Source organism: Grampus griseus (assembly GCF_964374135.1).
Source record: "Grampus griseus genome assembly, chromosome: 5".
Lineage (NCBI taxonomy): Eukaryota > Metazoa > Chordata > Mammalia > Artiodactyla > Delphinidae > Grampus > Grampus griseus.
Window position 1 is genome coordinate 116091288 of NC_138998.1, and position 26548 is coordinate 116117835.

At 33.5% G+C, this 26548-nt stretch overlaps 1 protein-coding gene across 3 annotated transcripts in view; it reads left to right on the top strand.

The window, feature by feature from the left end:
• The window catches only part of USP25 (ubiquitin specific peptidase 25), a 138429-nt gene that overhangs the window by 75407 nt on the left and 36474 nt on the right, over positions 1–26548 (top strand). For 2 of the 3 annotated variants that reach the window (XM_082654330.1, XM_082654332.1), the window contains exons 9-17: positions 1887–1960; positions 6017–6165; positions 11475–11602; positions 11951–12046; positions 13232–13393; positions 14012–14238; positions 17237–17307; positions 18377–18605; positions 20038–20238. In XM_082654330.1, the coding sequence (XP_082510456.1) occupies positions 1887–1960; positions 6017–6165; positions 11475–11602; positions 11951–12046; positions 13232–13393; positions 14012–14238; positions 17237–17307; positions 18377–18605; positions 20038–20238 (1337 nt within the window). The remainder of the gene's footprint in view (positions 1–1886; positions 1961–6016; positions 6166–11474; positions 11603–11950; positions 12047–13231; positions 13394–14011; positions 14239–17236; positions 17308–18376; positions 18606–20037; positions 20239–26548) is intronic. The other variant, XM_082654331.1, reaches the window with a different exon arrangement.

Sequence of the window (26548 nt, forward strand, 5' to 3'; positions counted from 1 at the left end):
ATGGCACACATTACTTCCACTCACATTTTGTTGTGCAGAGCAAGTCATGTGGTTTACTTAACTTCAAAGTTAATGGGAACACCTCATACCCATTAGGATGGCTGCTATCAAAAAACAAAAACCAAAAAAACCCTCACCAAACCAAAACCAAAACAAAACAGAAAATAACATGTGTTGATGAAGATGTGAAAAAATTGAAACTTTTGTGCACTGTTGATGGGAATGTAAAACGGTGCAGCTGCTGTGGAAAACATGGTGGTTCCTCAAAAAATTAATACTAATATAATTATTTGATGGAGGGAATCCTTTCACAGTGTATACATATGTCAGATCTTCACATTGTACTTTAAATACCTTACAGTTTTGTTGGTCAATTGTATCTATAAAGATGAAAAAAACAAGAATTAACCACATGATCCAGCAATTCTACTGCTGAATTTATATCCAAAAGAATTGATAGCAGGGTGAAAGCAACTGATGTGTCCATGGATGAATGGAAATACAAATGTGTTATACACATACAGTGGAATATCCTTAACAAGTAAGGAAACTCTGATACATCCTACAACATGGATGAACCTTGAAGACATGATGCTAAGTGAAATTAGCCAGTCACAAAAAGACAAACACTGTATGTCACTTATATGGTGTGTCAATAGTTGTCAAACTCAAAGAAACAGAAAGTTAGGATGGTGGTTTCCAGGGCCTGGTGGGAGGGAGGAATGTGGAGTTGTTTAATCAGTTTCTCAAGATGAAAAATAGTTCTGGAAGTTGGTTGTACAACAGTGTGAATATACTTAACACTGCCAAACTGTAAACTTAAAAATGGTTAAGATGGTAAATTTTATATTGTGTGTATTTTATCACAGTTCAGATTTTTTTCAAATTTCAATAAAAAGTAAATGGGAAAGTGCTTCTTACTATGTACCTAAAAGTAGAGGGACAGAAATCTCTTTGAATAGCACTGATGACCACCACACTACCTCATAGGATTGTTCCAGAGATTAAGTGAAGTACTTCCCACCAATTATTTTATGGTTTAAATGAGGGTGAATGTAACACATATATCAAGAGACAGATAGTGTCCTTCTCTCTTTTTTAAAATAAATCAGTTTTACTAATTTAAACGCAAAATTTATGAAGAAAAAGTCTCTCTGCAGTTGTGGACACAACATACTTTTATATAGCAAGGCCAAAATAAACTTTGTGTTTTTAGACCACACGGTACAAAGCATTAAAAAAAAGTTTAAAATTGTCAGTTTCTATTTGCTTCAAGCAAAAAAGAAAAACAACAAATTTATATGTTAAAGAATTTGGAAAATTCACAGATGACTAATTTTACCAGCAACATGAAACTTTATGGAGTTTCTCTTTAGCTACCTGGGTTGAAGCTGGTGTTTTTCTCCTTCACTGCTGATGGCTATTGTTCATTCTTCTGGGTAAATGTGGGAAATGACTTATTGAAATTTTATAGAAATTTATTTTGATTAAAAGTGGCTTTCCCTCCTTCCCAGCAAGTCCAGATAAGCATGTATTGTACAGACTGAAAGTTCAAGGTCGAAATGATAATGGAAGGATCAGGCACTTCCTGAATACAGACTCTACTTAGGTCTTCTTATAAGAGGTCCCACATAGTAATTCATTTTAACCCTTACAACAACCTTGTGAGTTCCATTACTATTACTATCCTCAGCTGACAGGTGAAGAAACGGAAAATAAATTTAAGTACCTTGGCCCAACACTAAGTCGCAGCGCCAAACACATGATAACCACATAAATGTTATTGTCTTGGCATATATTATTGTTCTTTTAATGTTTTCTCTATTATTTACAGTTCTAAAAATTAAGAATTATAACCACATTTATATTTTTAATGTGATTTTTAGGGATGAAGAGAAGCCAAAGAACCCCATGGTAGAGTTGTTCTATGGAAGATTCCTAGCCGTGGGAGTGCTTGAAGGTATAGTTACACATGTTTACTTTTTTATTACAATTGAGATATTATTAGCTTTTAGCTCCTTTGTCATGATAGTGACTTTATTTGTGGAATGGTTTTTAATTTTAATTTGACTTTCTCTGTCTAGTAGTTTCTGCTGCATTGCTACTGCTAATCATTTATATAAAAAGCAAAGAACTGAGTGCCTGTAAAGGAAAGTACAGAGTATATTGTCATATGCTACTTGGTACTTAGTTAATGTTGTCCTGATGTTCTTTGCCTGGGACAGGTTCTGTGATACTGTGAATTGTTAGGATACAGGGATTAATGGGGCAATTGGTGGATCTTTTAAAAATAATATTGGAGTTTAATACTGGGCTTGGTATGATGTATGATGGTCACTGTTTTTGAGGGTTTCAAGTCTATGCATGTTGAAAGCTGTACTTAGCAATTTAGCATAGTCAGGGTATTGCAGGGTTTCCAGTTTGGGGGTGATTATAAAATTCTTCAGAATATAGTTTTCAAGAAAGAGTTGTACTCTGTCTACTGAAAAATCAGTTGAGTGATACTATTCCTGTTATGTAAAATCCAGGCCTCACCAGTTACTCTTTGGTTTTCCTAACAAGGGCAGGGAACTGACTCATAATATATACTTCAAGTAATAATATTACTAAGTCCCAAAGCATACATTTTTGAAAAATTGTTATTCCCAAATGACCCTATACATCAACTTTTGAAAGTTCACCCAAATCACCCAGAGTATAAAATTTGGGAAATTAATTTTTCTTCAGGATCTTAAGTGATGGAGTCCCATGAAGTTTTGTTTGAATGTAGTTTTATATTTGAGATTTGGAAAAAGGGAGACACTAACTCAGGATTTAATCAGACATCCTAAAGGTTATATTGAGGTGTTAGTACATTTTGTTTGCCTCAAATGCTAAATATTCATTATATAAATAGTGGAATATTTTATATAGTGCATTGTATTCCAATTTGGGATGTCCACACTATCATACCAGTTTTTATCTGAAGTAGAACACTGTATATAGCAGAAGAGGAGCTCTAATCAGGTTGTGACTGGGCACTATTTGTAATACTTCTCATGAGCACTTCTACCTATATTATCTGGATTCTTAAAAGTGATTATTAAAATTTCTCAGTCAGTGAAGTCTTTGTACTTGGTTTTGGTGAGTTGTTTAAAGGCTACTGTGCTGCATAAATGTGCTTTTAATACATTTCCAAGTGAACTATGTGTTTGCTTTGTTAACAATTTATTTTAGAACACTTTATTATTTTTACATATATCTTCTTAATGCCTTTTTTTAGACTAGTGACTCTCAATTAGGGGTGATTTTCAGTTTGTTTACTAAAGTACTCTATTGCAAAACTTCTTCAACTCTTCTAGAATTTCTAGGCCATTGACCCCTCCATTCTGTTCTTCTCAGTCTTTGCTTTACTTCCTTCCTTGTCCATTATGATCATCCTTATACATTTCTAAAACTCTTTCCCCTCATTCCCTTCTGGCACCACCTCTCTGGCTAGTCTCTGACCCTCATGGAACTATTATTCTTCTTCTCTCTGCATGTACTGAGAAGCTGACCATTGCTAGGAGAAAGTCACGCAAATGAGATAACTGTAATGGATCATAAAGTTGTAGTGACTCTAAGCTTTACTCGTCCCAAGCCTGTAATCCTACCTGGCAGTCATCTTTGTTTTGTTTAATCACTGTCTTCTTTCCCATTTTCTGCAATAACTATTTCCAGTTTTTCTACCTCTAATCTAATTTCTTTGTGTCTTCATTTTCTGAGAAAGATCTTAACTCAAATTTCATGGATTTACCATGAAGTTAATGAAGCCTAACTATGGGTCCTCGCTAAGGCTCTGAATCTAATTTTTTACTTATAACTTTTTTATCATAGTTCTTAAAAGTGAGTTCCTCATATATATGAGCTTCAGGCTTCCCAACTTGGATCCATTCCAACCTCTACCACATTCTTTTATTTGTCCCTCCAGGTAATAGAGGAATTATTTAGTCTAATATCAATGGCTATTCATTACATGTGCTCAGAATCTCATCCTTTCATGTTTTCACTCAGTCCTTATTCTGTCCATTATCTTGCTTTTTTTCTGTATCTTTAGCTTCTTCCTTTCACTGTGTCTTTCTCGTCAATATTTAGACATGCTCTGGTGTTTCACATCTTTAAAATTAAAAAAAAATCTCCCTTCACATGCTCTTTTTCAGTCAGTCTTATTCAGAAATAAGCTCCTTTAAAGTGAGGAGTTTGTTTTCACCTGCTATCTCTCCAATTATTCTACCTGTCCCACTTTCATTTTCTGTCCCCAGACCTCTTCTCAAAGGGGCTTTTTAAGGTTATTGATTTCTTACATGTGTGTTAGTCCATCGAATCCCTCTCAGTTCTTATTGAATTCTTATCAACTATTAATGCTGTTGACTCCACTCTCTCCTTCTCCCCCTTTTCCCCACTCTTTCCTTAAAAACACTTCTCTGGCTTCTATCACACCATATTATCTTGGCTTTCTCATGCCTCTGTGGGTACTTCTTATGAGTTATATTTATAGTTCTTCCTGTATCTAAAGGTAGGAGATCCTTGGGAATCAGCTTAGGTCCTCTTCCTCTTCCTGTCAGATAATTCCTTGGGCAGTCTCATTCACTTCCTTGATTTCCTGCTATCAATAAGCTAGCAGTTCTCCAATTTATAGCTTCACACCAGTCTTAGTTACAGACTTATGTATGTCCACCTCTTTTCAACTTGAAATCTTATGGGCCATTCGAAACCAATGATTTTCCCTGCTGCCTTAAAACAAAAGTAAAAAAAAAAAAAATCCTCTACTCTTCCTTCACTGGTGCCCCTTTCAGTACATAAAAATCAATTCAGTTGTTCATGCTAAAAATCTGAGTATCATTCTTGATACCTTGCTTTCTCTTCTGTTCCCCATCCTGCCTATGAGCCATTCAGTCAAGTCCTATCGGTGCTCCCTTTTGTGTATATTTATAAATGTGTGTATGTCATTTCATCTGTTTTTATACACTTTTACTAACACCCTATTCAATGCTACCTTTATTTTTAGATAGATTCTATAATAGTCTCCTGACAGTCTATCACTCACTTAACACAGAAACCATAAGGATGTTTCAGAGATATAAATCTGAGCCTCTTATTCCTAGATTTAATTATTCAGTAACTTTCCATTATATTCAGAATATACTGGAAAAAAATTCTCAACAAGGGCTACTAGACTTCGTTAAGAATTTGATTTTGATCCCTCACCTAACTCTTCATTGTCATCTCCGTCTTGCTCCCTTAAGCTATACTTTCCTTCCCTTAATTCGTTAAAACATGCCAAGTTCTTTGCAGCCTGAAAGTCTTTGCGTGTGCTGTTGCTTGGCCAAGAATACTCTGGCTCCCCGACGTTCTGGCCTGGCCAACTCCCATTCACCTTTACAGTCTCAGCATAAATGTCATTTTGCTATGGAAGTTTTCCCTGCTTCACCCTCCAGCCCTAAAGACTAGGTTTGTTCCCCGTTTTTATACCTTCTCACAGCACTCTGTCTCACCACCCCTTTTATAATATCTGTAATTATAAACAATTGTTTGTTCATAATTATATATACAATTAATGTGTATAATGTCTTTTTCCAGAAGAGGATAGGAGTTTCCTCGGCTCAGAGACCATATCTCTTTTGTGCACTGCTATATATATTCTCAATGTTAGCACACTCTCTTACCCTTAGAAGGTACTTTTTTAAAGAATAAACATATATATATACATATATATATATATATATGTATGTTTATATACATATATACATAATATGTACTTACATATGCGTGTATATAATTACATACACACATAGGGGTGTGTAATATCTATAGCATAGCTGGATGTGAATATACATATGTACAGGTACAAACCAATAGGAAAATTATACCAACTACTACTATCTGGAGCATAAACAGTTATAGTTTTCAGGTTCAGGAGATAATTACTGTATACATCTATTTACTTTTAGTAGCTAAAAGGCCATATTGAGGAATATTAATTTCCCCCCTCTTATAGGTAAAAAATTTGAAAATACTGAAATGTTTGGTCAGTACCCACTTCAGGTCAATGGATTCAAAGATCTACATGAGTGCCTAGAAGCTGCCATGATTGAAGGAGAAATTGAGTCTTTACATTCGGAAAATTCAGGAAAGTCCGGCCAAGAGGTGAGTTTAGCATCTTTATTCCCCTTTCCTTCAGGTCTTTCTTAAAATGTTGTGAAGTGCAATTTAAAGCTCTAAGGATATAGCTACTAATAATTGAGAGAATACTCAGAAAATGTATTTGGATTTAATTATGATAATTTATGCATATTTGGGAAACCTGCAGAGTCAATATACTCTATAATCTAAGTTAAATTTTCATTTAAAATTTTTCTCAAAATTTGATGTTAAAATCCTCCTTTAGGACACTGTTCAGTCTTTTAAGACTTTTCAGTCATGGTGCTGGCCATTACAGCATGCTAGTCCTGGAAGTAAGGAAGAAAAACACTGATGTTAGAGTGGAATTTTATATAGACATATGTTACTTACCTCAAATATTGTTGGAATATGTCCACACCCAAGTAGGCAACACCACACTCCTTTTCTTGTAAAATTACTGTGTGATTGCCTGAAGAGCAGATGAAAAAACTTGCTTTCTCAAGAAAGAAAGAATTAAAAAAATATATTACAAACCTATTTATCTGTCTCCACTGGTCTCTGTCTAATAACCTATCTCCATCTCTCAATTCATCTCTCTAGCTCCATCTGTATATCCTTCCATCCATATATTCTTCTAGAATAATAGAGTAAACGATAAAGGACAGATTATGTGCGCCAAAATCAGTCATCATTAAGCAATTGCTGATAGCTGTCTAGATGTAAACTCCGTGCATGAGGGTGGGGGTCTTCATCTGTGCCATTCACTACTGTATCCGTAGGGCAGTGTGGTGACTGCAGATAAAATTACATAATACATATTGACTGACTGAATGAAATGTCTCAGTCATATTAAAAAAGTTGCCAAGGTCTTTATTCTGAATAGGTACTTAATAAATATTAAGTGATGGCATCTCTGTTTATCTAAAAAGGGACTAGGTTCTTGTATTTTTCAGAATAAATTGCTTTTATTTGAGTTGTATGCTTTTTTAAACAGATATAATTCTATCGCCATCCTCATTTCCTTTTCTTCCCTCACTCAAACAAAAAAGGAAATAAATAATATTTACTATGTTTTGGCTGTTTTTTTGAGAGAGAGAAAATATTTGAAATAGTTTTTCTCTCTACATCATAGAGCATCTATTTCAGTGATTCTCAACAGATATCTACACCTCACTTCAAAGCTATCAAAATCAGAATCTAGGGTAGGGGTATGGTATATGGCCACCAGAGCTCCACAGATGACTCTGATATAGACCTTTAATTAAGAATACTTAAATTAAGCATATCTATTTTATTGATTGGGAAACAAATCTGTAAAGATTGGAACTTTCCAAGGATCCCAAAATGGAACAGGTTTGCAGAGCCCCATGAAGTGCATCTGTTTCCTATTAAACAAAAGAATGATGGGTTTGGGCAGGGAAAAAAGGGATGGCATTTTCCTCACATTGTCAAAGTAGCTTATAAATGAAACACACTATGGTTTATTGGTAAATAATTTAATAATTGGTAAATAATCTTTCTCACATATTCCTAGCTTTTAAAAATGTTTTTCTTACATTGACTCTGATTGTCATTATTTATTTTTTAAAAAATCTAGTTTGTCCTCTGTCTTTGGCTTCATACTCTGAATGCCCTATACCACAATATATAATTTCTGCCTAGGTTTTCCCATCTAACCTAAGATAGACAGTGGTTTGTTGTCATCTCTGAATTCAGTTTCTAAGCAGTCTCAATAACAGCAAATTTGATTACCTGTGATTCCTAGTACCAGTTGCCTAGATTTGCTGAACACAGTAGTTTCAATAATAATTCAGCCTGGTTTAAGTGACTCTCACCGACTAGAGCAGAATATCTTAAAAGTGTTTAGTAGCACCCTTAAATTATAGTCTTATTATGTGCTTCAGAAAAGCTATTTTGTTTCTCTATAAAGACCAATGAGTAGCATTTTAGGCTTGTTTCTAAACAAAATTGGCATAATCCCCGATGTTAATACCTTTTATCTCTTACACTATTATTTAATAAAAATTATTGATTTTACTTTGATACAGAAAACATCTGTTTTTTTTTTTTTTTTTCTGAAATAGCTGGGGCCAACTAATATAGGAAGATCTCTAGTCTCTAGAATTGCTTATGTTAAAACATCCAGTGGGCTGTAAGAGTTTACATTTCTGTAATGACTACCAAGAGGCAACTGAATAAATTAAAAATGATTATATGTAAGATATTTTTCTAAATCATAAATTTTAATTAAATGGTGTGCCAATTGTAAATGAGTTATACTCTCCAAGAAACCTGGAGCTATTTTTTGATTGCCTGTTGGAGAGAAAGAATTTCAAAGAGTAAACACCTCACTTCTGGTGTGGGTGTTCACTACTAATAGTATGATGTACATCCTTTTAGACGATTGCTATGCACATATAAATATTGTATTTGTCTGTTCATACTGTCCTGAGACTTGCATTTTTTTACTTAGCAGTATATTGTGAGCATCCTTCCATGTCAGTATATAGCTTTACATCATTCTATTTAGAACCTGCATAGTATCACTGTAGCCCGTATTTATAAAATTAAATTGTTGTAATTCTTCTGTGAGACAGTAGTTGGACAAAGAATTATTTCAAAGAATGTCTTCCTGTAAATACCCTTGAGCACTTAGGAATGAAGGATAGTTAGAAGTGGAATCTTTAGGTCACAGGGCATACTCATTTAAAAATGTAAGTACTGCCAAATTTCCCTTCACAAAGTTGTACCAAGTTATAATCAAAGTGCTGAGAGAAATTTTACAGAGCTTTAATTAAAAAACTAAGTTATAGAAATAATACCTATGTGTACTATATTAGATATATGGAGATATTATATAGGAAATATATAGGGCAAAGGAGTGAAGGCAATTAAATGACTGAAACTAATTTTTGAATTGGAATTGCAAGTTTTCTCTTCTCGTGCTTAGTTTATATCCTAGCTTTGTTTGGTGTTCTGTGGGGAATTTGCAATGATAGGTCTGTTTTTTCTTGTTCCTCCCCCCCCACCCCCCATATTCATGTAATCTTCCAAAAGCAAGGTAGTTAAAACATATTAATAGAAAAATCAGCTATTTACTCATAAAAATGGCCACATTCTCTCTAGAAAATATTTTAACAGGTCAGATTTATATTTACAGTAAATTCAGGAGTACTGCTGTTGCCATTGCTGATTGTCTAAGTTCTTTTTTCATTAACTGCAGAAATCTATTACCCCTGTCAGTTCATTTTATAATGTAGTAATAATAATAGTAATCAAATGATATGTGTTTTGAGATATGGAGAATATAAGCATCATTTTTACCTTTAATGACCTGTGTCTCACAGCATGGCCTACTGGTTAGATTAGGGATAAAGTATAGAGTTTTACTGAATGGAAAAATATTTTGAAAGAAAAAAGTCTCATTGGTTTATATTATTTGAAATTCTACTTATGTACTGCTGTACTTATGATCTAAAAATCACAGAGCTAGACATACCCATAGTATTTTTGTAAATGAATTTAGGGAATGGTGTGGCTATCTCTCGTCCTGATCAGCATGATAATGAAAAAGTGAAATCCTTCCACTCCTGTAGTAGGAAAGAACTGTCACTGCTGTTGGAGGAAACAGATCCATACAGAGACATATTACATAATATATTATGAACATTCTTTCATAAGATATGGAACCTATTTCCTGGACTATTTATGGTTTACAGAGAAGCATACCACCAATTTGGGTCATTTCATTTCTGCTGGCCATTGTAGGTTCCCGTGAATTAAAGTTTGTTAACTATTTAAAGTTAATACTTAGATTTAATTTTAAATAGTAACATTTAAAGCATTGCAAAAAAATGAAGGTAATAGTACTTGAAATCTACTTGTTTGAGTATTATAGAATGGAATAGAGAATATCATCCTAAGGCATCAGACGTTTTCCTTGTGATATGTGTGGGGTATATTTTAATTCTTAATAGTAATTTTAGGTGTGGATTAAAGCTTAACTAAAAAAAATTCTTTCCAGTGCCATGGAAGAACAAAGCAAATAAGCAAACTTTGCTCAAGAAATTTTAAAACTTAAGAGATGTTTCTAATATTAGATCTTCCATAACTTTCCCTAGTCAGTTTCAGGTAATATCCATAAAGCAAATTCCTTAAACTTCAACTTTTAGTAAAAGGTAAACCAAATCCAACTCAGGAAATCTCAATTCAGGTAATCATTAGCATTTTGGGAGGGAGAAATAGTTTTTAATAACCATTTATTTTTATTGATTTTATTTACAGAAAAGTAGCAACTTTCAAGATCATATTCAGTTTGCCACATGTGCAGTTTCTGCTTTTCTTTTTCTTGAATGTTTGAATTTAAATTAGCATACTCTTAGCTTATTGACATTTATGTGGTGACATTTTGTGGCACTTGAAAATACCATACACAATATAGTATGCAAGTTTCTTTTTACAGAAGTACATTGCATGGCTTAAAATAAGCACTTCAGAAATACTTGTTACATTAATTTATACTTCTGTATTTGTTAATTCACAAGTTTTTTCCTTTTTCTTTCTCTTTAAATAAATAAGGTTTATGTAAAGCTTGAATCTGTTTATTGAAGTTTTGTTGCATTTCACGCTTAACTGAACAGTTGCCAAAGTGTGTGGAGGAAGTGCCTCATAGCAGTGAGGCATTCAATTCTTTAAGCACTAGTCATTTTTTAAAATATTAAATGTAGTTATCATCAGTATAAACTCTGTTTCCTAGTGATAAATCTTTTTCTCAAATTTGTCAAAATTCCAGTGGGAACATTAAATTTAAAACAGGAAAGTATCAGTTTCTAGTTTTAGCATGAGAATTGTGATCATTTATGCTATAAAATTTTTTTTTCTTTAGTGTACTACCTCTTACATGTTACTTTGTCACAGGTTTTTGACCGTGTGGTTGATTGTATTAAGTATATGTGCCATTCCTGGTAGTAATTGTGACATAATATTGAAGAAGCCAGAAAACTTGAGATACTAAGCCATACTTTTATTCAGTGTCTTTCTCTTTGGGTTAGAAACTCTAATGTAAAGAATTAATCATTGAAGAAGGAGAGTCATTAGAAGGTTTTTCTCTTTCCTGGTTGTGTGTTACCCCATTGGAATTTTCAAAAGGTGTGAAAAACTTTTAGGAGGAAGTTGAGTTTTAACTAAATTGCATACCCAATCAATTATTTGTCATGTTAGCATTATTATGATGCATATAAAAATGCCACTGCTAACTAACATCCTGTGCCTAAAATTGCAATGGAGAAAACAGAAAGGTGATATTAAGGGGTTTTGTTACTGTTTTCTTTCAGCATTGGTTTACTGAACTACCACCTGTGTTAACGTTTGAATTGTCAAGATTTGAATTTAATCAGGCATTGGGAAGACCAGAAAAAATTCACAACAAATTGGAATTTCCTCAAGTTTTATATCTGGACAGGTATGGTTTGGTATACAGCATGACTTAGTTTTGAAACAGTTCAGTATCCAGTGAAGACTTATTGTGCTTAGAGAAAATTTTACTTAATTTCCTTAAAATAATTTTTACTTTTTGTGTAACGTATCTAATACTATTTGTCAAGGAAAATGGAGTTCCCTTTTTATTTAGAAAAGGATAGTTACTGGGAATAATGTTATAAGGAAAAATACTAATTTGTATTGTCTGTATGATGTTTTATTATAAAATTTTGGATGAGTTGATCTTCTGTGGTGATGGCTAGACTTAATATTGTGTCTAATTCTGTATTTGCAAATACTGATAATTGCTGTATTTCTTTTTCCTGATAAGATACATGCATAGAAACAGAGAAATAACAAGAATTAAGAGGGAAGAGATCAAGAGACTAAAAGATTACCTCACAGTATTACAACAGAGACTTGAAAGGTATTGAAACTTCAGTGAAATTATGAGCTAACTATAGGAAGTCATATTTTTAGTGACTGTCTAGAGCTTTAATTTAAAATTTGCTTTGAATGATTTGTGATTCTAGGAGTAAATAATCATTCTGGATTGATATTTTTCTTGAATAGTTTAGGCTTGAGTTTCGTTAGAGACTAAAATAATTCATAGTTGGCATTAGAAGATGATTTTATTGTTTAAAATTAAATATTCCTACCATAAAGAGGTAATACACATGGTACTAAAAATAGATGTAAAGTTAAACTAATCTATGATTGAGATTTCTTCTTGTCTGAGACTAAATATTACTCTTGAGATTTCCCTTAAAACTAACGGTAACTGAGTGTTTTTCCTTAACACAGAAGATACAAACTCAGATGCCTACGAGAGGCTCATGGAGGCTTTATAAAGAAGGGAAGCAAGTCAAGCGTGAGCTGGTGGGCAAAGGGAGTCAGAGAGCACATCCCTGTGGAGAGAGAGGGTGGCTGCTATCCGCACTAGTAGGCGGTGCCACGCGTGAACATCATCTTCCTATTGTCTGTAGCTTCGCATTGTTTCCAGAAGAAGCCAGAATCTAGAGTATGAAATATTCTGTAGTTGAGACAAAAGTCTACAGGCTGAAATGTGGTCTGAAAGATCCCAGTTTGCAACCTCTGATCTAATCTGTATTCCCTTGTTTTAGTATTAATTTGAAAGTTAATAGCCTAAAACTTTTAATACAAAATAATATGTTATTTTTCAATAGTTTTAATTCTTAAAAGGTATCAGTAATCATATTGAAAAATAGTCAGACATAAACGGTGGGAGGATAATGTTAGTCACCATCTTGAGACCAGATAACAGATCTAAAAATAAAAGTCTCAGGAGATGGAAATGTCAGTTTTCATTTTACTGTTGGGTTACAACTTAGAGCAGCATCTAAAATTTATAACAGTGTATATACACATTCAGTCTTAATCAGCTTTGGTTTTGTGTTCCTTTGGAGAACATTTAATTTATTTCTTGAGTGTATATTTAGTTTTACCATCTTCATTTGAAAGCAAAATTAATTTCATTGTTGAGGATTATTTATTGAAGTGTTTTTATTATGTTTTATAACAATTATTGGGAAAAAAAAACAAATGTGCTTTATACACAAATGAAAGCATTCATACATTTTATGGTTAACAGGTATTTAAGCTATGGTTCGGGTCCCAAACGATTCCCCTTGGTGGACGTTCTGCAGTATGCGTTGGAATTTGCCTCAAGTAAACCTGTTTGCACTTCTCCTGTTGATGATATTGATGCTAGTTCCCCATCTAGTGGTTCTGTACCATCACAGACATTACCAAGGTAAAAAGTTTTCTTGATAGAAGAGACAGCTGTGTTACTGTATTACGTAATAACATAATTGATGCCTTTAAAGACGGTTTTATAAAATGCATGTTGTGATTTATTTTAGTGAACTCTAAAAAGATGACATTCACTTAGAAGGTTGTATGCTTCTGGGGGCTTTCTTATTTCATTGTTTCAATGGATTTTGTGGTTGTGGATTGAAATTTTCATCATACTTTTTTCCATTCAGAATTATACTTCAGGTTGTATGTTATATGTATCAACCTTTCATCCATGAAAATACTACTGTTAAATTAGAAAATTTTCTGTAATGTGAGCTGCTAAGTATTAGCAAGGGAAGGTTTTATAATTCTGGTATATGTAAGATTTGTATAAATAAATATGATTAAGCCATTTCTACTATAAAGCCCCAATTTTATAGTAATGTAGTTCCATATATTAAGAATCTCATTAGGTTATTAGATTAATCCACATATTTCTGGGTTTTTTTTTAAGAAAACTTTTTCTTTTTGAAATTATAAGCCAATTTAATGCTGTTTGTTTGGCACATAATCATTGTCCAGAGCTTCAACTTGAAAAGTTTAATAATGAATATTCTGTACTTTAAAAATACAGCACAACAGACCAGCAGGGAGCTCCTTCTTCAGAACTGCCAAGCACATCACCCGCATCAATAGTTGCCATTTCGTCGAGATCAGTAATACACAAACCATTCACTCAGTCTCGGATACCTCCAGATTTGCCCATGCATCCAGCACCAAGGCACATAACAGAAGAGGAACTCTCTGTGCTAGAAAGCTGTTTACATCGCTGGAGGACAGAAATAGAAAATGACACCAGAGGTAAGAAGTTTCTCATAGCTACTCTACCTCAGATGGACATGATTAATGTTAGAATTGAGAAGGGAAGTCACCTATGGATTATGGGTTTCATGTGTAAATATTAATAAAGGTTTTTTTCCCCTACAAAGTGTTTTCTATAAGATAAACTAGTTTGGCTTCCTTTTTTATGATCTTAATATCAGGTTTAGAGAGACCAAAAGATTTTCCCTGTATTACTTAGCTAATTAATGACCTAACAGATGGTCTGATTTTCTGGTTTAGTGCTCTAAATTTATATCAAACAGGTATTCACAGGTACTCCATTGGTGAAACATCATACAGCATCAGATTTTGTACTTAATCAGTTATGTACCTCCCGTGATGTTTGTGCAATGAGTTCAAATGATACAATATTTTCTTTAGGTTGAAGAATTAGAAATGTGAATTTTAATATTCAGTCTTCTCTAGTAGGTTTCCAAATATGATCTATTAGCTCAGTGCCAGTCTATAACGAGTTTTAACTGGCATGTAGTAAAATCAAAAAAATAAGGACAGTGCTCTGTGGTGTGTGTGTGTGTTAGTGTTAAGTTGCCATCTGTCCATGCTTGGAAGGAACTCTCCTTTATTCTGAAATTATCTCCTTTACTTTTATCCTACTTTACTGTTGTTAAAATCTCCTTTTTCTTAAAATGAAGTGATATTAATATTTTATGGTAGTTTTATCATAATTTTTCTTGCATGTCAAAATATAATAACCTATTATTGCTCCCTAATTTTATCCTAATTTTATTGATCTATGAAAAAAACATCTAGGAGTTACTCTTTTTATACCAAAAGGTTGGACTTGTACTAAACAATATCACTTGTTAGATTTTAAATGCCCAACTAGATGCTTTATAGACAATATGGAAATAAAGAGCAGTCTGTATTTAATAGGGAGTAAATAGGGTGTGGTGGTAACTAACAGTTAGCATTAGTAACTAAAGATTTTCCTTAGTATTTTTCATATATAAGGAAATTTTTTGTATTTGAAATCATTAGTAAACATTAATTAAGCACATAGTTTTTCCTGAATACTGTGCTAGGTGTTGGATAATTTTCTAGTGGACTTGGCAGATTGTGTTTGTTTTCATAAGATTACATTCAGAAGGCTGAAAGCTAAGAACTTTTGACACCAAGGTCATAGCATTGAGGGAGGAAAGAAATGAATTTGGTATATTCTTTGATGTGGGTCATTGACAAGAGGGAAGGAGGGGGAGGATCAGGGATGATTCCCTTAGTTGTTCATAGTGATATGTATAACTACATAGATGGAATGCACTTTGGAAATGAGCAAACTGGTGGGGAGCAGGCCCTCACCTTGGGGGAGGAAGTAGGAATATGATGAGTCCACTTCTGGCCATTTTAAGTTAGAGGAACTTGAGAGACATGTCATAAGGTTTTGGACCTATAATACTATGCATCAGGTATTAAAGATTTTCCTTGGAATATTTGTTTTCTCTCTTTTATCCCTGATGATATTTGCTGTTAGCATTATTTTTTAAACTATTACGTAGTATTCCAGCATATGAATATGATATAATTTATTCAGTTTCTATGTTGTTACTAACTACCAATAAAGCTGGCCTTCCGCATACATATTAGCATACTTTGTGAGTTGAGTATATTAAAAATGCCATTTCTGATCCAAAGTGTATATACTTAACATTTTGACTATTTAAAAGTTTCCCTCCCAAAACAATGAGGCAGTTTACATTCCCAATAATTTTGTGTGAGAGAACCTGTTTCCCAGTACTCTCCCTAGCTCTGGACACTTTTTAATTTGTGGTAGTCTGATAGTTGAAATGAAAATGGTATTTCAGTGTCTTGATTTGCATTTCATTAATTATGAGTGAAATTCTATTTTTCTCTAAATTGGTGACCTTTGCCCATTTTTTATATTGAACTATTTGTCTTTCTCTTACTGCTTAATAGAAACTTTAATGTTATGGGTATTAACCTGTTGCCTGTAGTGTATGCTGCAGATAATATTTTTCCAGTTTGTCATTTGATTTTCTTTACGTTGGCTTTTGTTTTCTTTCTATAATAATAGATTTTCTTAAATTGGGGGAGGGAGTCTTTTCATTTATGGTTACTGGATTTTCTCGCAAGCTGTAAAAGGCCTTTCCCTAGTCTAAAGTTCCTAATTTTCTTTTGTAGTCTTTGGTGTTTTTTTCCTGATTCTGTTTAACAGCTTCATAGTATAGTGTGGTTATACTATAATTTAACCATTTCCCTATTGACAAATATTTAGGTTGTCTCCACTTTTTAAAAAACAATTATAGGCAATATAACTGTGAAACATCCCTACCTCTAAATAATTTTGTAGGATAGATTTCTACTGGAAGTAGAAATAATGAGTAATGGGAGTCTCATAACTTTATTTCAGTTGGTGATTAAAGTGGATTTTTATTCAGTTACTTCTGTACATATACATATATGTATGTGTGTGTGTGTGATGTGTGGTGAAGTTATTTTATTTCACTCTAAAGGTTTTCGTATAGGTTATAGCTCCCCTTTTCAACTTATGTGCCCTAATTTCCTCTGGCTCCAAAGTTACATATTTTGACACAGGGGGAACTTCATCAAGATAAAGAACTTTATTCTTGATTTAGGGCAATAAAAGAATAAACTACAGGAAAAAAATAAAGTTTTTCCTGTTTTATACAAATATGTAGGGGGGGTTAGTTTTAATTTTCATTGGAAACTTCCTTTATAAATTTGAACAAGGTTCAGTTTTATTGGCTCTGCACATTTTTAAAATAAACCATATTTGTTTTCATTTTTCCTTTGTGCTATATCTTTTATAAAGAACTAAATTTCATTTTATACAAATTCTGAATAGTAAGTTTTAGAACAGTTTTAGAAACTTTTTCTTATTCCTCTAACATATTGGTAGGAAAACCCTTATTCCCTACCTTATAAGTCTCAGTAGAAACATACTTGATGTTAATCATTAAATGGCATCTTCTATCCTTAGATTTGCAGGAAAGCATATCTAGAATCCATCGCACAATTGAACTAATGTACTCTGACAAATCTATGATACAAGTAAGTTGAATTTTGAGCTAGTAAGCATTATCAAAATTATTTACATATTTTAATTTATCTTTATGTTATTTATCATAATTCTCATACTTTTTGTTATAAAATTGTTGAACTTTAAGATTTTTATATTAATATTTTCCTCATTCAGTTGTATTCTCATACTGTATTTATTAGCCTACCTTTTTATTCTTTTATAATAAAATTTATCAAAAATTTCTAAAAGGGCTTAGCATTAAAAAAAAAATTCTATGGGAAAATTACATGGTTGTTTAACGATATTAAGATTATGGGAGTGGGGCTTCCCTGGTGGCGCAGTGGTTATGAATCCACCTGCCAATGCAGGGGACACGGGTTCAAGCCCTGGGCTGGGAAGATCCTACATGCTGTGGAGCAACTAAGCCCGTGCGCCACAACTGCTGAGCCTGCGCTCTAGAGTCCGTGAGCCACAACTACTGAAGCCCGCGCACCTAGAACCCGTGCTCTGCAACAAGAGAAGCCACCGCAATGAGAAGCCCGCGCACCATGAAGAGTAGTCCCCCACTCACCACAACTAGAGAAAGCCCGCGTGCAGCAACAAAGACCCCGTGCAGCCAAAAATAAATAAATAAACAAACAACTAACTAAATAAAAGATTATGGGAGAAGGTAAAGGGCTCAGTTACATTTTAACTTCTGAGGCTCATATAATGGCTTATTATATAAGCCATTTTGCTGAACTCATCCATCAATTTATAACTGTGAAGATTTAAACAAATCATGTGCTGTATATAAAAATGTTCATCATAAGTTCTTTATTCGAAAGAAATAAATAGATCAACAAATATACTTCCAAAGTTTTGAAAATCATCTTATACCTGTCTGTTTTACATGTCTTTAGTTTGCTTATCCTCTCCGCCCCCTGCCTTTTTTTATTTCATAGTTTAATTTTTTCAAAACTTTAATTCCAGCCAATTTACTCTTGTTAAAAAACATATGCTCCTATGGGATTCTCCAGTCAGATGGTTTGTGGGTTTCATGGGATGTGGTGTAATAGACTACATAACTACAGTTTAACTCTTCTTTTTCATATTTAGGTTCCTTATCGCTTACATGCTGTTTTAGTTCATGAAGGCCAAGCTAATGCCGGGCACTACTGGGCATACATTTTTGATCATCGTGAAAACAGGTGGATGAAGTACAATGATATTGCTGTAACAAAATCATCATGGGAAGAGCTAGTGAGGGACTCTTTTGGTGGTTATAGAAATGCCAGTGCATACTGTTTAATGTACATAAATGATAAGCCACAATTCTTAATACAAGGTAAGAATATGAAATATATAGGGTGGTATATATTTTTAAATAAGTAACCCTTTTATGTGACTCTGGTCTCTGGTGTGATTAGTTAAGTGTAGTTTACTAAAGAGTGTGATGAATATGATTAGGAAATGCTGCTGGGTTATTGTAGGTGAGAAAACTGGAATTGAAAAGTAATGTGACCAGGGCTGAAAACTGGAATATACTTTGTATTCAAAGTTAACTATTTAGTAACTATTATAAAATGTAAATCGGACTTTTTTCTCCTTGTTAAAATCCCTTTAATGACTATGTCACACATTGACTCATATTCAAGCTCCTTAACCTGACATAAAAAGCCTCCATTTTCTGGCCTCTAATTGTCTCTCCAGCTTCATTTATAACCATTGTCCATTTCAAACTTTATGTACTTCACTAATATTTGAACTTCTTTGGCTCACACCAAATCATTTCACACATTTATATCTATATGTTCTTATGTTTTCTGTTTTTATTTTTTGCCAGTAATGATCTTATTTCTTTCTTCTTTCGCCTAATTCTTTCTCATCTCTCAGGATTCAATTCAGATGTCATCTGCTCTGCCAGGTTTTCCTTGACCTGCCACAAAGTATCCCTCCTTGTGTTCTCATAGCATACCTCTATTGGGCACTTACTGTGTGTTGGAATTGTATGTTGACTTGTCTTTCGCACTTCACTCTGGTCTGCTCAAAGCCAGGGAGCATTTCATACTGTGTCTTAACCTTTTTATTTCTCATATTCTAATATAGGCTTTGCATATAAAAAGCACTTAATAAAGGTTTGTTGAGACTGATAAAAATAAACTTTCCTTTTGTATTTAACCATTTAGCAAAACTAGTTAGGCAGTTCATTTATGACTGAAAGCTAAAATTTATTTTGTGTGTGTGTGGTAGAGGTTGAGTAACGCTTTTAAGTACTACTTATGTGATGTTGAAAGAAATCTTGCTATATTGATTGATTAGTTTTCAAATTGCATATAAGTATATTGCTATACTTAACTGCTTCAGATGAAAAAGAATTTTAGTTCTATTTTGAGCTTTCGAGGTTATGAGTTATTTCTTCTCATTTTGTGGTTTTACTTCGTGAATAATCAAACGTCTGGTATTTTATAATAGAAAAAGTAGCACTATGTCAGTGTTTGAAAAGTAGCAAACAATTTTGGCCTTATGTCTTGTTCCATTTTTTTACTCTTCAGCCTAAAAGTAAAAGCTGAGAACATTACCTATAATGGATTATCAAATATTTGCATCATTGTTTTTCTGAGCATTTATTTGGGTTTTCTTTTAATATATAGGTAATATTGATTCGCCAAGTGGTAATAATTTGTACTTTAAATACATTTGAAACACCTTCTATTTTGAGCTTTGCATTTTTCCTTTAATCCTTAATTTTATAATAGTTTTTGAAATATGATTTGCAGAGGAGTTTAATAAAGAAACTGGGCAGGCCCTTGTTGGAATAGAAACACTACCACCAGACTTAAGAGATTTTGTTGAGGAAGACAACCAGCGATTTGAGAAAGAACTAGAAGAATGGGATGCACAGCTTGCCCAGAAAGCTTTGCAGGAAAAACTTTTAGCATCTCAGAAATTGAGAGAGTCAGAGTCTTCTGTGACAACAGGTTAGTCCGCTTTTATTGCATTTTATTATCAATATCATGTTTATTATTGATATTTTATTATAAAAATAAGATATGCTCATTGAAAAAGCAAAAACAACATAAAACTTTAGTTATCCTAAAATATGAAGACTCCAGTAAAAATCATCTGAAATTCCGTCACTCAGAGATAATAAAAGGCAACAATTTAGTTTACTCCTTTGCCAGATAACACTGTATGTACATATATATCATTTTCAAGTTAAATGAGATGATTCTGTTAACTCTTCCTCTACCTATTCTGCCTACTTTGATTGACTTTTTTTGGCAAGATGCTTAGAAAAACTGTGAAACCGCAGGTAACCCAAGCCAATTCACTAAAGCTATCAAAGGAATGAACTCTAATAATTTCATATTTGAGCAAAATAACACTACTGGTAGATAGTATTAATTCATATAGAGTATTTATTTGATTTTTTTTCAGAATTCTTGAAGTTAAAAACAGAATTAGCAGGAACTAAATATTTAATATATTCCAAGCAAAAATCTGTATAGATCTGTAAAACAAATGAGAAGATAAGTATATAAAAATATAAATATTAAACATTCTACAATTATTAGATGATAAAATCAATAAAATATTAAGAATAACACTGTACAAAAGTATCTTCTAGCAAAGCTGAAAATACAATGTCTAATGATTTTTTTTAAGATTAATTTCATCACTAAGTTGTCACAATATTTTAGGATGACATTTTGTACTGTAGGAAAGGTCCTCTTTCTGTTTAGTGGTTGGAGAAATGAGAAGAGATAAATTAAACAGATATTTTCCTTAACCCCATTTGTCTCTTTCTCTCTTTTTTTTTTTTAAATAACTCTGAGTGGATCATTTTGAATCACCCTTTTTTTGTAAGATCTGTGTGTTTTGTTTTTATTTTTGAAGAAAGCATTTTAGGTGTTTGTTTAATTTCATCTTTTATAGACAGATTCCCATGCAGCTTTACCTGGGTAGTTTTCAGCATTATCATCTGAACTTTACAAGGAATTATTCTTTCAGTGAGAGATTTGTAATACCACAATATGGTATGGTGACTGAGGTAGGCATGCACAGATCTTTCCAGACTTGGAACTTGTTCTCATATGAATTGAATAGTTGAGTCCTTGATCTTGATTTTAGGTGACATCGATTCAGAATTTTTAAAAGACCAAGATAATGGTATTATACCAACAAAGATACCAACATATTGATACAGAAATGCAGTACAGTATATCTGAATACCACCATTGTAGTCTCTGGTGAGCTCTACCAGACGAGGACTGTACTTTCTTCCTGTACATCAAGGGCCACTGTGTAGAAGAGGTGAAACTCTATAGTTTCACAACAATGCAGTTTCATTATAGTAACTTTGTCCATATTAGTAGGAAGTAAAATAGCTCAGTAGATATCAAGAGGTTTCTGAGTTCAAATCACAGTGTAGTAACTGTTACAGTTCCTTTCATTTTTGAGTCAGTTCCATCTCTTTGTGATTTCATCCCTTGTCTTCTGTACATATCCTTTCCAAATTACTCCCTAGAACTTGCCCCAAGATGGAGCTACTCTGTTATTCTTTGCTTGACTTTTAAGTGCTCCAGTTGCACATGGCTCTTCTTATCTTATTAGTGGGAGGACAGGGCTGCACAATGGGCGTGATAGTGGCACCTAAGCACTCAGATGAAGGTGAGTGCTCCAGTCATTGGTTAAGCTCCAACCCTATTATTCTTGGCTCAGTTATATTTTGTAACATCAAAATATTAAATTCTATACAGTCTCTTTTCCATCTTTTCTGTTTCTCACAAGACTATCTAAATTTACAGACTTGACACATTTTATTTTTACTAAATCAGACTAATACATATTCCCCACTAATATTCCTGTCTGACAGGACTAGCCAACTTTTCCCCATTATTTACATTTGTCATCTTATATTCCCTCGCTATGAAAAGGCCACATGTGTGTATGCTCCACACCCTTTTTATCCTGGTCAATACTTCCTATTGTACACTTTATATGGTGTTTCGTAAGTTTTAAAAAATTCAGCAATAGGTATTGGGCATACATGTTCATGTCCCTCTTTAGTATTTTAAAAAAAAAAAATTGAAGAGAAGTACAGATGTATTTCTGAAAGGAGCCAGAATAACTAAAAAATAAAGAGATGGAAAGGTCAATTCATATGTAATTACTATGATAGTTATCTTCCAGACTGGGTTTTTAGAAAGCAGTGACAATACTGCCTCAGTAGAAAACATTGTGTCCTGTATAGGATTGCTAGAAATACGCATTTTGAGTTAGTAGAAATAGAATGTTCTAAATCTATAAATTTGGGGGTGAGATTATTGTTTAAAAGATTGGTTTCTATTACTGTATTATCTTACATATCATATTAAGAAATCCATCTTCTGTTACAGGGGAATTTAACATACCACAGTTGAATAAGGGAATCTATTATAGTGTTCATTGGAATCACTTAACATCCTATCATAAGTAGAGAAATTTTACTTTAATGCCTATGCCATCTTTTTCCTGTTTCTCCTCACAGTTTTCAAAGTAATTTGTTTAATTTGGTGTAATACTTTCAGACTGTCAAAGAGAACCTGTGTTTAAATCTCTCAGGTGTGCACTAGGATTATGAGTGACTAGTGGAAGTAATACAAGGAAATCCTGTTTATAAAATCCATCAGAGTGATTTTTTTTCTCTCCCTGCAAATCTTTTCAGTAAAGCTGTAACCTAAGAACCATTAAAATCCAATTTCTTAAGGGTGATATTCCAAATAAGAATATTAATTTATATAGTATTAATTAAATGAGTATTTGTTCCTCTTCTTTAACAGGTGACGAAGAAATCCATAGGCATCACTTCTCCCACACAATTCATTGTCTTACTGAAACTAAATAATAAATGATAGAAAAGTATTCTTTAGTCCATCTCACACTACCTCCCTAACCTGCCTAGTGCAAAAGAAAACTTACCTTAACACTTATGTTTAGAGATTTAGCCAACGGTTCTTTACCACGGTATATATCGATACATCAGAATTACCTGGGGGACTTTTTCTGAGTATAAACAGGACATACCACCTAAGATTTACTGGGCTCAGAATCAGTGGAGGAAGGGTCCAGAATATATATTTTTAAAAAGATGTTCAGATAATTCTGAGGTGTACCTGTGGTTAAGCAGCATGGCTCTAGGCTGTATGTATAAAACAAATTATTCTGAAGGAGAGAGAGCTTTGCCTGTTTTGCTTGTGTTACCCATATCTTACTCAAAAACTATTTGAAGTCCTTACAATATATATAACATACTCAGATTTTAAAAACAGAAAGAAAGGAGCTGAAACCAAAAAATGACCTCATTTTTGACAAAAATAAGCTGATATTCCAGGAAAGTACAGCTGGTTCCTGAGAGTCAGACCTGGTAGAATGAACAATATCCTCAATATTTTCAAGTTCCTTTAAAACAGGGACCAGGTGATGTTCTTATTTAAATCTCCAGAATCTAGCATAATAAATGACAAATGGTTGATGCCCCTTGAATATTTTCTGATTTGATTTCATTCCCTATGGAAATTGCAATAATGAGTCTCCTAGGGGTGATCCTCAGTGTATGGGAATGCAACCGTTTAAAAAGGAATGTAAAATTACACTTAAAAAGGAGTGTAAAATAGATAGCTAGTGGGAAGCTGCTGCATAGCACTGGGAGATCAGCTTGGTGCTTTGTGACCACCTAGAGGCGTGGGATTGGGAGGGAGGCTTAAGAGGGAGGGGATATGGGGATATATGTATGCGTATAGCTGATTCACTTTGTTGTACAGCAGAAACTAACACAACATTGTAAAGCAGTTATACTCCAGTAAAGATGTATATGTAAAAAAAAAAAAGGATAGCCAAAATAACTATACATTAGGGAAGAAGGCTAAAAGTATGTTGTGCAGATACAGCTCTATCCTGGATAATTTTTAGGTTTAACTTTGGTTCCTAAGCCTCTACTCCCCACATTGCTGAGAATTCTGTTTGTGGTGCCACCTAGGAATCTGAAGTCTTAAAATTGTTTCTGTGATGATTCTATGCAGCCAGCTTAGCATGGCTCTTTATAGGCTGCTTTTGGGGAATCATTGATTTTAGATACATTTCTGTAAGAAAAATGGACTGCTATTCTTTGATGCAGTACTCTTTAAATATTGTTCTAAATGTGCATGTAATAAGTATGACTCATTAGTAAGTTAAGGTATAAAATACTTCTGAAAGATATGAGTTGTGTTCTTTTTTTAAATAGTTGATTAGAGAGCAGATCCTTATGCTTTAACAGAAAGTCAATTGCTTGTCAAGTTGACTCTTAAAATGCTAAAGGCCACAACCAGGAAACAGGCATAGAACACCCCCAAGGTCCTCCCAACCCCTTACTTCAACATGAAGGTGGACTAAAGGAGCAAGTTCTGAGTACTCTCAGAATGTTGGATTTTATATAACAGCCAAATAGGTGAATGAATAAGTTCTATTATCAACATAGAACATGGCTGGAAAATATCTTATGTGGAGGATAGCCATCCAAAAATCTCAGTGAAGCATCCATAAACTAAATAAATGATTAGAAAGATACTCCGGGTACAGGGACATTTTATACCTCTACAGAGAACTGGTCATTCACGGTGAAATGAGTGTGTTTAGGAGTTTGTAGCTGCAGGTAGGTAACTAAAGAAAACTTCCCAGGAATTAAGAGTAACAAATGTCACATAAGTAATCACCAGCTGTATTTCAAGCTGAAGCCTGAACAATAACACTTTAATAACTGTGGGACCAGTTAGTACATAAAATGCCAGTTAGTGCATAAAGGAAACAGCGTGGTCTCTGTTTATTGAGCTCTTACCATTTATATAGGCTAGCAGGGATGAGACTTCTATAGGGATACAGGATGAACAAAAACTGTTGCGTGAGACTTCTATAGGGTTACAGGATGAACAAAAACTATTGTGCGTGCAAAAAGCATAAAAGAGCCAGATGTTTTGTCCTAATGTTGTTTTTAACAAAGAAATGGAAATTGCCTAAATGTATGGTAAAATATTAGTTGTATGAGCCCTTTATACAGAAGAACACGGTATAACCAGTAAAAATTGTATCGACAGGAAGAATGTTTGTTATATTAAGTTAAAAACAGTATATTCAGAATAACTTTTTGTTTAAAAAAATTTGGGTAGGTAAAATCTGGAATATATAATACTAAAAATATTAATAGTGCTTATGTCTAGGTAGTGGAAAGAGCCTTTTATTTTCCTCCTTTGGTTATTTGTTCTAGTGAACATGTTTTTTACTCTTCTGGTTTGACAAAATGAAGCTAAAACCTCTTTCCTTTTTTATGAAGACCCTCTATTATAATCTGACTCACTTGTAATTCTTTCAAGACTACTATTCTATGTTTCATCTAAGCCAGGGTATTCCCCATTATTCTTGCTGTAGGTTATTTTCCTGTCATTAAGGCTTTGCTCATGAAGTATCCTTCATTTGGAAAATGTCCTCTTATCCTCACTATTCCTGAAATTTTATCCATTTTAAGACTTTCCTCATATCCCCAAATCTTTATGAATCCCCCTAATTACCCCTGTAGCAATTATTACCTTTTTTCCTCTATTCTAGTCCCAATCTATTCTCACTACCAAATTTATGTTATATTTCATCTTGATTACCAGTGTAAAGGCTCATTAATAGCAAGGATTTTATTAATCTTTTATCTGTCCTTGCAGTGCCTTTGCATATGCTATTCCTTCTGCCTGGAATCATCTTGTTTCTCATCAAGATAATTTTCTCTACAAATCCTTCAAGACTCAGCTCAGTTGACATTCCTCCTTTCTTAGCATGCAGCATCATTCCAAGTGTGTGTATTAGGTCCACAGTGCTTCTGTAGGACGTTGTGCATAAGTCTGTTATTGCATTCAGTACTTCATGTTGTAATGGAGTATACATTTATCTGATTTTGTTGAGAGTTCCTTAAAGTGAGTAAATTTTCTGTCTTTTTTTTTTTTTTTTTTTAAACCATTGTTAATACCTAGCTCGGTACTAAAAATGGCATATGCTCAACAAACATGTTGGGAATGAAGTTTGGGTTTTTGTTTCCAAACTCCCAGAACCGAATCCTTATAGGTTTACCTACTGTGATTACAGTACCACTCAAATAAGTTCCCTGGAAGATATTTACACAGGGAAAATTCTAGAGGAAATAGTTTTATATGACATTTAGGCAGAATCATTCAGCATCACATAAGGTTTTTGGACTCAAATCCCTATGTGGAAGGAAACCTTGACGCT